This window comes from Nyctereutes procyonoides, unplaced genomic scaffold (assembly GCF_905146905.1).
Source record: "Nyctereutes procyonoides isolate TBG_1078 unplaced genomic scaffold, NYPRO_anot_genome, whole genome shotgun sequence".
Lineage (NCBI taxonomy): Eukaryota > Metazoa > Chordata > Mammalia > Carnivora > Canidae > Nyctereutes > Nyctereutes procyonoides.
This window is the reverse complement of record NW_026575047.1, coordinates 21051830-21067018: the sequence shown is the minus strand read 5'-3', so window position 1 is coordinate 21067018 and position 15189 is coordinate 21051830. Positions and strand designations below refer to the sequence as shown.

Here is a 15189-nt window from a genome sequence, read left to right as displayed (position 1 = left end):
TGAATGTTTTGTTTTGGAATACCAACATTTCCACTTCTTTCTATCCTGAAAAACATCTGACATAATGCAGGCTGCATGATGTTTATGGGAGAAACAGCTCAGGACTCTAATGTTATTCACGACTAATGTTATTTACGACTTCAGAATCTAATGTTATTTACGACTTTAAAAAAGGAATGATGGGAACCCCCACTGGCAAGATCAACAAGGAAGTCCATGAACGTGACCTGGTGGGTTGAAGTCAAAAACAGATTGCGTTCCACTCCTGGCATTTATCAGCCACATGGAGACCTGCCACCTGCCCGAATCTCAATTTCTCCCTGAGAACTGAACATAATAGCAGTGCCCACTTCACAACACAGCTCAATAGTTAAGTAATATAATGTGTGATAGAGGGCATAAAGGTGGAGCAGCATAAGATTGTAACTTATAATCAGTCGTGCTTAAAGGGGCATTTTGAGATGTGTGATTAAGAATGATTAATGCTTACACCAGAGTGTGTCCATTCACAGCCTGTTCGTGCTTGCCTGCACATACCTGGCACCCAGTGAGCAGGGTTCCTTTTCCTCTCTAGCGGTATTATAATAACATATGTAGTTCTAAAATCTTCTCATAAAGGACCTAAAATCAGTCCACAAAACAGCTAATTCCATTACTTCCATTTTATGAATATACCTCCCACACCTTGACACAAAGGCAGCACATAGGCATAATGGTAATAAATGTAATTATAAAAATAAACAACAATCCAGGATTTCATCACGTCTAAGGCCCGTTAACTGAAAGCTATGCTGGTTCCACAGCTCTAGAAGTGATGATCCCGCAACCCGGCTCTTGATGCAAAGTGCATCCCCGTTTCAGAAATGTTAAAAATGTTAAGATTCAAAACATTTGCTCCCCAGGGGGACAATGCAATCCAGCAAGCTTGAGGCCTTTAGGTCACCTCACTTAGCCCTCCCTGCAACCCTGCAGTGTAGACAGGGCAGGCAACCACCTACTGGACAGGGAGGGAGCCAGGGGAGGGCACCGAGATGAACCCATGAGCCTGTGGATGTGGCACAGGCTCCAACCCCCTTCCTTGGCGAGCCCCACACTCACCGGGCTGTGGGACCCCAGGATCTGCTCACAGGCCAACTTTGTCAGGGTCTCAGACTCGCGCAGCTCCTCCAGGAGCAGGTCCTGGGTGCTCAGGAGGGCGGTGTATGCCCACAGGGTCTTGGCCATCCTGGCTGCCTTCTGGAACTGCAGGGAGACCAGCGACTCCGCGAAGCGAGCCTCCTGCTCCTCAAGCCGCTGTACACGTTCCCGGAGGAGCTCTCCACGGACCTGGGGAGCGGGGGCAGGCCAGAAGCCAGGCAGGTAAGTGGAGCACGGTTGGGGCCAGTGGGGAGGACAGCAACGGGGCGGGCAGAGAGGACGTCCCAGCAGCACCCTGCTTGGCTGTGCTCGGTCATTCACTCAAATTGGGAGTATTGGGAAGGTCTCAAATACTCGCATAGAAGCAGCCCTGGAACCTGCAGGGTGCAATTTAGGACCACAGGGCAGCTCTGCTTATTAAGACCCTCTGGGGCTTCTGGACTCTGGCCATTCACTCCACACTGACCACTCTCGAAGGTACAGGGGACTGTGTTCCTACCTGGGGGGAATCCTTCAAGGTATCCCATGGGGAGGATGAAAGTTCAAAGTTTCTAACACGGGCTCTGAGCCCTTCCCACCGTGATCCCAGCTGAAGTATGCCTGGAAGGTCCCATCTGATCCTCTTCCACCAACTCCCTTCCCCCTCCACCCCTCCTGGCCACTCTGGGCATGCTCCTGAGCCTACTGTCAGGGTCCCCCTGTGACTGGCATTCCCTGGCACCCTTGTCTTCCTGAAGGTCTCCTGTTTGTCCTTCGGGTCCCTGGTCCTCACTACTCTCTTTGAAGTGTCCCTATGGGGCATTTGTTTGTCACTTACTCCTCTGTCCTTTGTTCAATGCTCTTCTCCTGTGCTGGCCTTTGCGACACTGTGGACCCCGCAAGGACATGAGCCCTTCCAGGGGAGGGCAGGCCCAGGCACCCAAGGGGCTCTGAATATTCCACAGAAGGGAATCCATCCACTTTACTCAGTCACATGTCCAAGCTGTTCATTCTGTCATCCATGCATCTGCTCTACAACCACTACCTCTTATACTTTCTCCAGAAATGCTGTCATGTGGGGATCCCCGGGTGGCTCAGCGGTTTAGCGCCTGCCTTTGGCCCAGGGCGCAATCCTGGAGTCCCAGGATTGAGTCCCATGTCGGGCTCCCAGCATGGAGCCTGCCTCTCCCTCTGCCTCTCTCTCTCTCTACGTCCATCATAAATAAATAGAATCTTTAAAAAAAAAAAAAAAAAAGAAATGCTGTCATGTGAACAATGGGGTCTAAAGCTTCTCAGGTACCACCCCCTACCTGAGCCCTTGAAGGCAGGTCCTTGTAGATGAGTACATCCTCCCTTCACAGAGAGCTCCAGAAACCACAAGCCTGCTCAAGCATACATCTTGGGAAAGCTTTTCGTTCAATCTTTAGATGTGTGTGGAATCTCACTCACAAAACCAAAGGTAAGAGCAACCCAAGTAACCATTGACAGACGAATGAATAAACACAATGTGGTCTGCCCAGATAGCAGAATATTACACAGCCTTAAAACAGGAGGAGGTTATGACACCTGCTACCATATAGATGAATCTTGAGGACACTCTGCTAAAAGGGAAATAAGCCAGTCCCAAAAGGACAGACATTGTGGCATTCTACTTATATGAGGTACTTGGCGCAGCTGAATTCACACAGACGGAAAGCCATGGTGGGTACTGAGGGGCTGGGGGCCACAGAGGGTGAGTGCTTCATGGGGATGGAGTTCCAGCTTGGAAAGATGAAAGATCTGGAGATGGGGTGGGGATGGTTGCCCAACAGCATCACTGTACTTCACACCTCTGTTACTGTACACACAAGAGTGCTGAAGATGGTAAATGTCATGTTATATATATTTCACCACAATAAAAAAATATTGAAAAAGTTTGTGGAATTTTGTTTTCTGCCATGTAACCATTTTTTAAAAGATTTTATTTATTTATTCATGAAAGACACACAGAGAGAGAGAGAGAGAGAGAGAGAGAGGCAGGGACACAGGCAGAGGGAGAAGCAGGCTCCATGCAGGGAGCCTGATGTGGGACTAGATCCCGGGTCTCCAGGATCACACCCTGGGCTGAAAGCAGGGCTAAACCGCTGAGCCACCCGGACTGCCCAATGTAACCTATTTTTAATCCTGTTTGTATTCAGGGGTTTGGAAATGATTGACATAAGAAAGAATATTTAAATGAATAGGAGGCTGGCAGAGGATGATGACCCTGTTTCTCCCCTGGTGGCACTGCCTTCCTGTCTGGCCATGTGTCCCTTGGAAGAATTGCAAGTCCCAGTTTGAAAAGCTCTGATTTCTTCTCTACAACTTGACCTTCAGGAAAAACTCTGATGGCGGGAAGACAGAAGTGCCCCAAAGAAACAGATGGCTTGTTGGCTGGGGAAGAAAATTTGGTCTAGGGCAAGGTGGGGGGTAGACCTACTAGCGCTTTTTGGAGAGTGGTGCCTTCAACAAGCTTTGAAGAACAAAGAAGAGAGCCAAATGGAATGTAGGGTCTGCAAAAATATAACATATGAGTACTTATGTTTGGTTCACAGGAAAGCTCATAAACCTCAGGGCCAGAGGCCACAATGCACAGAACTGTGGTGAGGAACACAGATACTCTGGAAGACATAGGTTCATTTCCCTGCTTGAATGGGAAAAAGAAGCCTTGTTCTCAAAAGGATGCTATTAGACCCCAGTTTTTTCCCAGCTTGCAGAACCAGGTGACAGCCACCTGCCCACGGATGGGTTTCCATGGTAACTGTGGATCACACCTGGGCCTCCGGCCAGTCACATTCTCTGCACCACTCCAACAGTGGTCCCATGTCCTTCCAAGACTCAGCAGAGCCTCATGAGAGTGGGACCCCAAAAGCGGTGTCTGATGGCTTCCTCCTGGGGATGCAGGGACGCAAGTCTCTAAAGTATTTCCAGGATCTTAGCTGTTTTCCCACAGTTGCTCTCTCACCCCAAGTTTACAAAAAGTATATTTATGCTGCATTCATCCACCCAAAAAATAATTAATGAGCACCAAATATGTATAATATACAGGAATATGTGATGCACCTAGGCGTTGGGGGGTGTAAAGAAGAGGCAAAGATGGATGAGACACACTGAGGACCTTGGGCAAGATCAATGTGCTACCTAGAACTATATTTTCTCATCTGTAAAATGGGAGTAATAATGCTTCCTAACACACGGAATTTTTAAAGAAAGCCTTTTGGGGTTTAATTGCCATACAATAACCTGCACATATTTCAAGGCTACCATCTGATGACTGTGACATATTCACAGACCCTGAGGCAATGGGAACGGCCATGACAAACCTAGGCAAACCCTCAAGGAAAAACGGGAGTACAGGCAGGTAGCCAAGAAAAGGATGCATGGTCCCCTTATCATGCACCTGCCATGAGCTCAGATTTCCACGAGCTCAGATTTCCACGTCACCTCCCCAGGGCTGGATGGGTGGTGGCCCAAATACCCTGTAAAGCTGAGCCCCCTGCAGAGTGCGGGGCAGATCTCAAGTGTCATTTCTGCAAATTCACATCTAAAACATGCGGGCAACGCACGGCAGGGACCGACCGGAGCAGCTCGGAGGGGCTCGGGAGCGGCTCCAGGGAGGGAGCTGCGGGGCGGGAGCGCGAATCCCACAGCGCAGGCCCCGGAGCACAGGGCGCCGGGACACAGCCCAGGATCCGGCCTCCCCCGGGACAGGCAGAGGCCGGGAGGGCCCAGGACAGCGAGGACGCTCCTGCCCCAGGCTGAGATCAGCGGCCCCGCCCCGGAGCCTCCAGGCCCTGCGGACGGAGAACCGAGAGCCCCGAGCCCCGTAGTTCCTGCGGAGGCTGAATCCAGGCTTCCAGAGCTGCCATAGCCACTGCGGCTGTTCCTCCTGAGACCTCACGGGGTAAACAACCCCCGCTGAGCCCTGCAGCAGGCAGGGGCAGAGCAGCTCCCCCAAGTGCTAACACCTGAAAATCAGCACAGCAGGCCCTTCCCCCAGAAGACCAGCTGGACGGACCAGTGATACTCCCCCGTGTTCCAATACAACTTGTTTTTGGCCACTCTGCACTGAGCAAAATGACTAGAAGGAAAACCTCACCTCAAAAGAAAGAATCAGAAACAGCCCTCTCTCCCGCAGAGTTACAAAATCTGGATTACACTTTAATGTCAGAAAGCCAATTCAGAAGCACCATTATACAGCTACTGGTGGCTCTAGAAAAAAGCATTAAGGCCTCACGAGACTTCATGACTGCAGAATTTAGATCCAATCAGGCAGAAATTAAAAATCAATTGAATGAGATGCAATCCAAACTAGAAGTCCTAACGACGAGGGTTAACGAGGTGGAAGAACGAGTGAGTGACATAGAAGACAAGTTAATGGCAAAGAGGGAAACTGAGGAAAAAAGAGATAAACAATTAAAGAACCATGAAGACAGATTAAGGCAAATAAATGACACTCTAAGGAAGAAAAACCTACGTTTAATTGGGGTTCCCGAGGGCGCCGAAAGGGACAGAGGGCCAGAATATGTATTTGAACAAATCCTAGCTGAAAACTTTCCCAACCTGGGAAGGGAAACAGGCATTCAGATCCAGGAAATAGAGAGATCCCCCCCTAAAATCAATAAAAACCGTTCAACACCTCGACATCTAATAGTGAAGCTTGCAAATTCCAAAGATAAAGAGAAGATCCTTAAAGCAGCAAGAGACAAGAAGTCCCTGACTTTCATGGGGAGGAATATTAGGGTAACAGCAGACCTCTCCACAGAGACCTGGCAGGCCAGAAAGGGCTGGCAGGATATATTCAGGGTCCTAAATGAGAAGAACCTGCAACCAAGAATACTTTATCCAGCAAGGCTCTCATTCAAAATGGAAGGAGAGATAAAGAGCTTCCAAGACAGGCAGGAACTGAAAGAATATGTGACCTCCAAACCAGCTCTGCAAGAAATTTTAAGGGGGACTCTTAAAACTCCCCTTTAAGAAGAAGTTCAGTGGAACAATCCACAAAAACAAGGACTAAATAGATATCATGATGACACTAAACTCATATCTGTCAATAGTAACTCTGAACGTGAATGGGCTTAATGACCCCATCAAAAGGCGCAGAGTTTCAGACTGGATAAAAAAACAGGACCCATCTATTTGCTGTCTACAAGAGACTCATTTTAGACAGAAGGACACCTACAACCTGAAAATAAAAGGTTGGAGAACCATTTACCATTCAAATGGGTCTCAAAATATACCCTAAAAACTACAGAACACTTCTGAAAGAAATTGAGGAAGACACAAAGAGATGGAAAAATATTCCATGCTCATGGATTGGCAGAATTAATATTGTGAAAATGTCAATGTTACCCAGGGCAATTTACACGTATAATGCAATCCCTATCAAAATACCATGGACTTTCTTCAGAGACTTAGAACAAATTATTTTAAGATTTGTGTGGAATCAGAAAAGACCCCAAACAGCCAGGGGAATTTTAAAAAAAGAAAACCATATCTGGGGGCATCACAATGCCAGATTTCAGGTTGTACTACAAAGCTGTGTTCATCAAGACAGTGTGGTACTGGCACAAAAACAGACACATAGATCAATGGAACAGAACAGAGAACCCAGAAGTGGACCCTGAACTTTATGCTCAACTAATATACGATAAAGGAGGAAAGACGATCCACTAGAAGAAAGACAGTCTCTTCAATAAATGGTGCTGGGAAAATTGGACATCCACATGCAGAAGAATGAAACTGGACCACTCTCTTGCACCATACACAAAGATAAACTCAAAATAGATGAAAGATCTAAATGTGAGACAAGATTCCATCAAAATCCCAGAGAAGAACTCAGGCAACACCCTTTTTGAACTTGGCCACAGTAACCGGAGAAGGACAAACAGTGTATGTTCTCATTCATTCGGGGAATATGAATAATAGCGAAAGGGAATATAAGGGAAGGGAGAAGAAATGTGTGAGAAATATCAGAAAGGGAGACAGAACATAAAGACTTCTAACTCTGGGAAATGAACTAGGGGTGGTGGAGGGGGAGGAGAGTGGGGGGTGGGGTGAATGGGTGACGGGCACTGAGGGGTACACTTGACGGGATGAACACTGGGTGTTATTCTGTATGTTGGTAAATTGAACACCAATAAAAATTAATTTATAATAAAAAAATAAAAAAAATAAATAAATAAAAAAATAAAAAATAAAAAAAAAATAAAACATGCAGGCAAGCGTGCAGCCTTTCCTATGTCCTGTAAGAATCACGTGGCTAGTGAAATTAAGAAAAGAAAGTTTCTCCAAAATCCTTTTCTTCTTTGGAAAGTTTGATTTATTAATTTCAGCACAGTAAGAATATGCCTCTGGCGAGGGTTTCCATCCTTGTCTAAAAAGAGCCCTGGGAAAGGGTTCAGATTAGCATTTTTGTGACAGGCTTCATTAAATATTCAAGTTATCTAAAGTAATAAAAATTCACTTTCAAAATAATATGCTGTTAAACACTCTTATTTTAAATGGGAAATTCAAACCACTGCCTTACTAATTTCTGACTTGCTTCCCAGTACATTTAAAAAAAAAAAGTTTCTTCTAGGTTCGGTGATGTCCTTTAAATACAAATTAAAATCAACCTCTGTCAGCCAGCAAGAATTACTGGCGCTGAAGCAGTTCAAGACACCGTAGCCTTCCTGCCTAGGTTTGGAAACAAACAACTAGAAACACGAGACAGAGACCAACATTAGCTTTAACAGTGATGAAATCTATGCTAGAGAAGGCAGCTAGGGGTGAGAGGAGTGGGGGACATCCAGAAGAATACACACTCCCCCAAGCAGCGGGTCTCTCCACGGATGGAGAATGGGGGCCTCTTGCAGGCTGCCTGGCTTTGGAAGAGAGCTGAGGGAGCCTCACTGAGCACGCCCAATGCCCTCTTTAATCCCACCAGTCAGAAACGTCCTCCTTGGAGAAAAGTGAGCAAGGCATGGAGAGCAGCCAGGAGGTGGCTAGCCAAGAGCACAGGGAGAGACAGTGGTTACATCAAGAACCTCACCACCTTAATGCCTGTGATGGGATGAGCACTGGGTGATATATGCAACTGATGAATTATGGAACACTACATCAGAGACTAAGTATATAATATACATTGGCTAACTGAATTTAAATTAAAAAATAAAAAATAAAAAAAATCTCATGTCCAAAGGCTGGGAGAGAGGGCTAATGAAATGCTCTTTACATAAAAGCATGCCCTTGCATCCTAGTGGCTGGCCCTGGGAAACCCAGATCAGTTTCACCAATGCTTTGCAGGATGGGTTCAAAACTGATGACTCTCTCCTTCATCTTGCAGCAGACTCAGCAAAGGGGTGTTATTATTTACTAAATGAAATACAACACTGCTAGATAAAAATTATTAGTGCTTACATTTAGACACAGGAAAATTGATTTCTATGATGGTAAAGACACTACCACCCATCATATCAGCTAGATAATCACAGTGCAAAAATCTCAAATATATCAAGGGTACTGCCTTAAACTAGTCAGCACAGTTTTGTTTATGGTTGATCTGTTATCTCTTACACATATATTTTTCATTTAACTAGCTGTGTGACCTAGACAGGTTGTTTAACCTCTCTGAGTCTTAGTTTTGTCTGTGAAAAGAGATAAGATATCTGTTCATCTGGATGCTCCCCAGCCCCCCGTGTGGCTCAGTTGGTTAAGCATCTAACTCTTGATTTTAGCTCAGATCATGATATCAGGGTTCTGGGATCAAGACCCGCATTGGGCTCTGCACTAAGTGGGGAGTCTGCTTCTCCCTCTGCCCCCACAAGTTCACATGCTCTCTCTGAAAAAAAAAATGCACAAGGTAGAAAAATATTAGTAATAAGCTTCCTGGCAAAAGATGGTAGATTTGTAGCATGCATCTACTGTTTTCCTTGAGGTAGAACTGAAAGGTGGGGAAAATGAGAGGAGACAATAGCAGTAAAATTCCAGAAATCTGGAAAGGAGATGACTGAGTAGCAAAGGACTCCACAGACCCCCAAAGGCTGAATTCTAAGCCAGAAATGGGGCTAGCCAAGAAGCAACATAATTTGTGCTGCAAGTTCCCACTAAGTATCACAGAACATAGACACCTCTGGAAGTTAGAGGTAAAAGCTGAAGGTAAACAAGAGGAGAGGTGGAGCCTCTAGAACTCTATACACCCAACTTGCCCCAGCAACAGCTGGAGATTTATTCTCCAGAAGAGTCTATGAACTTGGAGAAACCAGGCTCTATATAGAAGACAGAGGACTCAAGTGAAACTTTACATCCAGACTACAAATATCTCAGTTTTCTTTCTCTGTTTGGTTCCTCAGATAGTGGGCAACCAGGCCTTTACCAAATAGGCAGGAGAATGGTCTTCTCTGGGGATGCCAATCAACCTTAAATAAAGGTCCTAACATTGGGGTTCCCCAAGTAAATGGTCTAGCCTCATCACACCAGGGTGAAAGTCACCATCCACAGGCCCCACTTATAGGCTCAGAGCTTCTGAGGAGCTTTTGAGTACTTCACTCTTAAATACGAGCAGACCAAGGGTGACCACACACTGGGGAAAGCCTCTAAGGAATATACAGGTAACAGTAAATATGCAGAATTAAAAAAAAAAACTTTAAAAAAATGTTCTCAGAGATACAAAAAGTTATAGTAGCCTATATATAATTTCTTTAAGAAGAGAGCATTCAGAGAGGAAAAGAAGCTCTTGATAAATTAGAAGTTAAAAAACTTAAATGAAAATTCAATTAATGGTTTGGAAGATAAAACCTAGGATACAAATACGCCCAGTAAAGTAAAACAAACAAAAAGCAAAAACAAAAACAAACAACTCAAAAAAACAAAACAAAACAAAAAAACAAACTTAAAAAATAAATAATGAAAACAAGAAAACTAATAGATAAGAGGTCTAATTTCTGAATAATTAGAGACTAGAAAAAGTGATTAGAGACGAGAAAGGGTGTTCATAATCAATATAACTCAAGAAAATTTTCCAAAATGCCAAAATTGGTCAAACTACCCATCAACTGTGGGAGCAGAATGAAAACATTTTCAGTCTTACAAAATTTTAAAATACTAAATCTATGTGCCCTTTCCTAAGAAACAAGAAGGTGTGTCTTATTAAAACAAGGAACAGATCAGGCAAGAGAAGAGTGAAAGAAATTCATAGCATGATCCCAAGATGGCAGCTGTACATAAGATGTAAAGTACAACGTCCAGATTGGGGCACAGGAGATGTACAGAGAGGGACATCCTAAAGATTATGAAATTAATAGAAGACATGATTTGTGTGGTGGTCCTCACAGGATAGTTGGTCAACTGTCAAAAAGTGTGTTGAATTAGTGGTAAGTACATAGAAAAGTAACCAAAAAATAAACCAAAGGATAGCATTAACTCCTGGAAAAACAAATAGTTATACAGAAAAGAAAAATGAAATCTGTTTTATATGGCTTGGATGTGAATAACATGTAAATAATCATAATAACAGAAATTGCAAAAATAGATCTAATATACTGAGGAAAATAGAAAAGGCTCATGTGTGTTGCAGATTGAAAGAAGAAAGACAGCTAAATCATATCTTCCATAAAGGTGAATAGATGATACCCAAAGTAAAGAAATCAAGAAATAGCAAGACAAGCATGTTATTTGGAAATATGGAGGTAAATGCCAAAAGATCTAGCTAAAAAATTAGAAGTTTTTACCTCTGGAGATTTGAAAATATATATGTGTGTGATTATAGGGAGTTGCTCTTTTTTTTTTTTAAAGATTGTATTTATTTATTCATGAGAGACACACACACAGAGAGGCAGAGACACAGGCAGAGGGAGAAGCAGGCTCCATGCAGGGAGCCCGACGTGGGACTCAATCCCAGGTCTCCAGGATCACACCCTGGGCTGCAGGCGGCGCTAAACCATTGAGCCACCCAGGCTGCCCAGAGTTGCTCTTTCTTAGCACAAGCTAAGCTTAGCACAAGCATTGTAGAATTATTTGACACTAAAAGAATATGCATTTTATAAAAATGAAGAGTACAATTTAAAAAAATGGACAATGTCAACAAAAGTTAGTACATTCAAACCATCCAAAGACAACTGTGGTAAGCCTTTGGTGTGTGAAAAGCAGAAGTGGAATAGATTAGAAAGGTAAGCTGGAGACAAATTGTGAGGCCTTGAATGCCATATCCAGGAATCTGGATTCTCTTTGGGGATGGTGGGAAGCTATGAAACCTCCCTTAGTATAGTGCTTCGGGAGATGACTTTGACAGAGACTGCCTCAAGGGATAAAACAGGGGCAAGAGTAGACATAAAGAGAACCATCTTCTCAGTCTTTGTGGATGGATAGATTTTCTCTCCCCTTCCTAAAATGCCTTCCTTGTCAATGCACCTTCTCTTCTAAGCTTTATAAGAACCTGTGCCATCAGTATTCTCTCTTTTCAGGTCATCAGAAAACGGGGACATTATTCTCATACTCTAGTCACTTCTGAAATGACAGAGTGTGGAGAGCTATTTCTGACAGAAGTGCCAGCCACCTCTGCATAACTACTGCTGCAGAAACATAATAGGATGCATGGTTGATTGCAGTGTGGGAGTTCCACTCCTGAATGAAGGGACTGCTAATGAACCGTGTGTGCATGGCATGGCAGGAAACCTGGAAGCAGTGAATAAATAATAAATGGGTGAATGGATATATGTGGTAGACATGCCACCCAGACGGAGGATAACATCATTAAAATAACACCAGAAATAATGGGTAAGCAGGAAATAGGATCATGTCACTTTCATTCATATTTAAATGTTTCTACAGAATATTTATGAGAAATTTATTATATACTGTGTGCCAAAACAGCAGTAGAGCACATCAAAGATTAGCTGAAACATTACCTTCATTTCTGGATACATCAAACAGATCTGCTACTGTGACACAGGGATGGCAATCAAGAAGCCTGTGCTTGAGGCTCCACTCTACCACATGCCGGCAGTATGACCTTGGACAAGTCTCTCAACTTTTCAGTCTCAATATTCTCATCTGTGAAATAGGGATCATAATTATTGCTCCATGTGTCTCACTACAGAGTGGAATAGGATATATGAAGAGGATCCAAGGTTGTTTGAAATATCAAGGGATTGAAAAGAACCTACATGTCTATTAGTTGAGGGCTGGGTACATCATTTAAGGGTCACACATACCATAAATGTTATGCTGCTGTAAAAAGCCATGAGGAAACTCTTATGTACCGATATGGAAGGTCTTCAAGTTTCAATGTTAGGTAAAAAGCAGAGACAGGTGAGATAGATAGATAGATAGATAGATAGATAGATAGATAGATAGATAGACAGACAGATAGATACAGATACAGGTGAGACAGGGGAATAGATATATAGGTAGGTAGACAGACAGACAGACAGACCTATCTCTACTAGTTGGAAAATAAAAAAGTGAGTCCCATAATTTGTGCTTTGTGGATTGGCCTAAGCACTGGGGCAGGAGGAACAGATACATTATCAGTCCTGGTCAAGGCATTCAGCAGGTAAGACCTCGGCCAAACACCATGTTGAGTGGCAGCCCTACAGTCCTACAGATCTGATCAACTGCCCCAAGCTGGTGAGAGTTGCCTGGAGGTCAGGGAAGAAGCCCAAATGTCCCTTCATCAATCAGGCACCACCTCTGAGCAGCCCTCCTAGGCTGTCCTCTAGGAGAGGACAGTGTGATTGACATAACTGACCCTTGTAAGGCAACTCTGGCTGTCAAGCCCATGCTGGACCCTTTGCTTGCTGAGGTGTCTAGCCTCAGGGCCCTCCAGTTCACAGAAATCAAGCCATTTCTTAGGGGTGAGGACTACAACCCTAGCTTCTACCTCACCCTCACAGGCAGAAGGAAAAGAGCAGATCAGACTAAGACAAAGCCCACATCCCCTACAGCTACAGAGAGCAGACATCAGGGAAGGAAGAGCAGCCAACAGAGACTTCCTTATAGAACGAGAAATGAATACATCCCCCAAAACATTCTCTACAAAGTTCCTAAATCTTACCAATCTTTCCCCAACAGCTGAGCTCCTCAGTGCAGCCTCCAGGCCTCCCATCCCCTGGCTCCTAGCTGCCTCCTAGGGCTCCCTTCTCTATACCTAACAAAAATAGCCTTTCTGAGGACAGATGAAATATCTTTCAAAACAGACCTGGTATAAAAACAACAGGTAAGCCACAATAAATTCCCAAACATCATTATCATATACACTTACTTTATTCTCTAACTAAAATATAACAAAATTAGAAACCAGTAACCAAAAAAGTTTTCTAAAAGGATAAGTTAAAATTCAAAATCCATGACAAAAAAATAGATAAAAAATTTCTACTTCTGGCCGTGATGGAAGAACTGGGAGCAGATTTACTCTTCAACCAAGAGGCAGCGTAGGACTGGGCTACCTGAAAAAGGAAATAGACAAGGTGACCCCACAGCCGCCCCAGTTTTCTGCTTGAATGCAGCTCTTACGATGTGACATTGGATGAGGACCCAGGGGAAGCCCAACAGGTGCAAAAGGTTAAGTCAGTTTGGGAGGCCACTGTGTCTAGAATTTGTGGGGCAGGGCCCCAAGGAGGAGGGAGCTGCAGAGACAGAGACAGAGACAGCATTTCAAAGGGCTATGGGGTGTCCTCATGGATTTGGCTGCCAGGCATGCTTGGATTTAAAAAAAAAAAAAAAACTATGCCAGACCAGGACAAGAACCACCAAAAATCATAGGCAGAAAGATTGTTGGAGCTCACACAGAGCTGGGAAGTGTCAGTGTTCTCCGTAGCCAGAGTGAACAAAGTACATAGGCCTCAGCAATAGGGATACATTAGCTCTCAACTAAAGGCAGCTCTTGATCTAACCTAACAAAACTTAAAGGAATATCTCAAAAGGGTAAACTTAATCCCAGACAATTTAACCTCCTGTCCAAACTCCTATCCTATTAAAGAAAACACAACAAAATCCAGTACCCAGGATATAAATCCTTCAATGCCCAGCACCTGATCAAAAATTACCATGCACACAAAGAAGCAGGAAAATAGGGTCCACAGCCCAGAGAGCAATCCATCTGTGGAAATGAGAGAGATGATGGATCCAGCAGATAAAGACATGGAAACAGTGCTAAGAAACAGAAATGAGGCAGTGGCTTGGAAGAGAACAAAACAATTGTCTGTGGATATGATGACTATGTAGAAAAGGAAAAAACCCAACAGACAAATCCTCACAACAATCCTAAATGTCGGGTGCTTCTATTATCCACATTTGAAGGATGCCCACACCAGGGCACAAAACAGTTAAGAAGCTTCATCAATGTCACACAGCTGGCAAGAGGCACAATTAGGACTTGACCCAGATGTCTGGTTCCAGGGATAGAATAAGACAGTCTGGAAAGACTTATAAATAAAAACTCATAACATTGCTTTACACCAGTAGCAAGTCAAAAACATAATTGAAAATAGGTTACCATTCACAACTGCAAGAAAACCTACAGTGTATCTAGGAATCACCAGAGAGAGAAATATCTTATGTATAAGGTGACCCTATGGTTTATCACCAGGTCTAGAGTGAAAAGGAGCTAATGGGAGAGATGCTGGGACCATCCCAAGCAAATTGAGATCTATGGTCACCCTACTTATGGAAACAGCTGTTCCAAATAAAGAGACATTCTGCTTTTGGGGGGATGGAATGATAATTTTCAAGTGAATCTGTAAATTTCAAGCAGTCACAACAGAAATTTATTTAGGAATTTAACTTCTAAATGTGGATGCCTTCCAGAGTCTCCCAGGAGTAAAACAATGCTTCTGAGAGCTTACACTGAGCCCATCAGAAGGCCTGGCTGTCCCTGGCTGAGTGTCCTATTTCTGATCACCGGGATACCCCAGCCCCTCAGGCAGCTGCCAGGGACCAGAGCAGATGCCTCACTCCATTCACCTCTCAGCTCTACAGAGAAAGAGGTCAGGCAGGAAGCCCACCCTCGTCTGTCGGTCTCCCTGAATCAGTCACACGACTCTGTGAGTAAGTCACAGAGCCATTTGTCCAAGGTGG

At 44.1% G+C, this 15189-nt stretch overlaps 1 protein-coding gene across 3 annotated transcripts in view; it reads right to left on the bottom strand.

The window, feature by feature from the left end:
- EVC2 (EvC ciliary complex subunit 2) overlaps positions 1-15189 on the bottom strand; it is a 136998-nt gene that overhangs the window by 21869 nt on the left and 99940 nt on the right. For all 3 annotated transcript variants that reach the window (XM_055326573.1, XM_055326572.1, XM_055326574.1), the window contains one exon: positions 1099-1326. In XM_055326573.1, coding sequence (XP_055182548.1) covers positions 1099-1326 — 228 coding nt within the window. The remainder of the gene's footprint in view (positions 1-1098; positions 1327-15189) is intronic.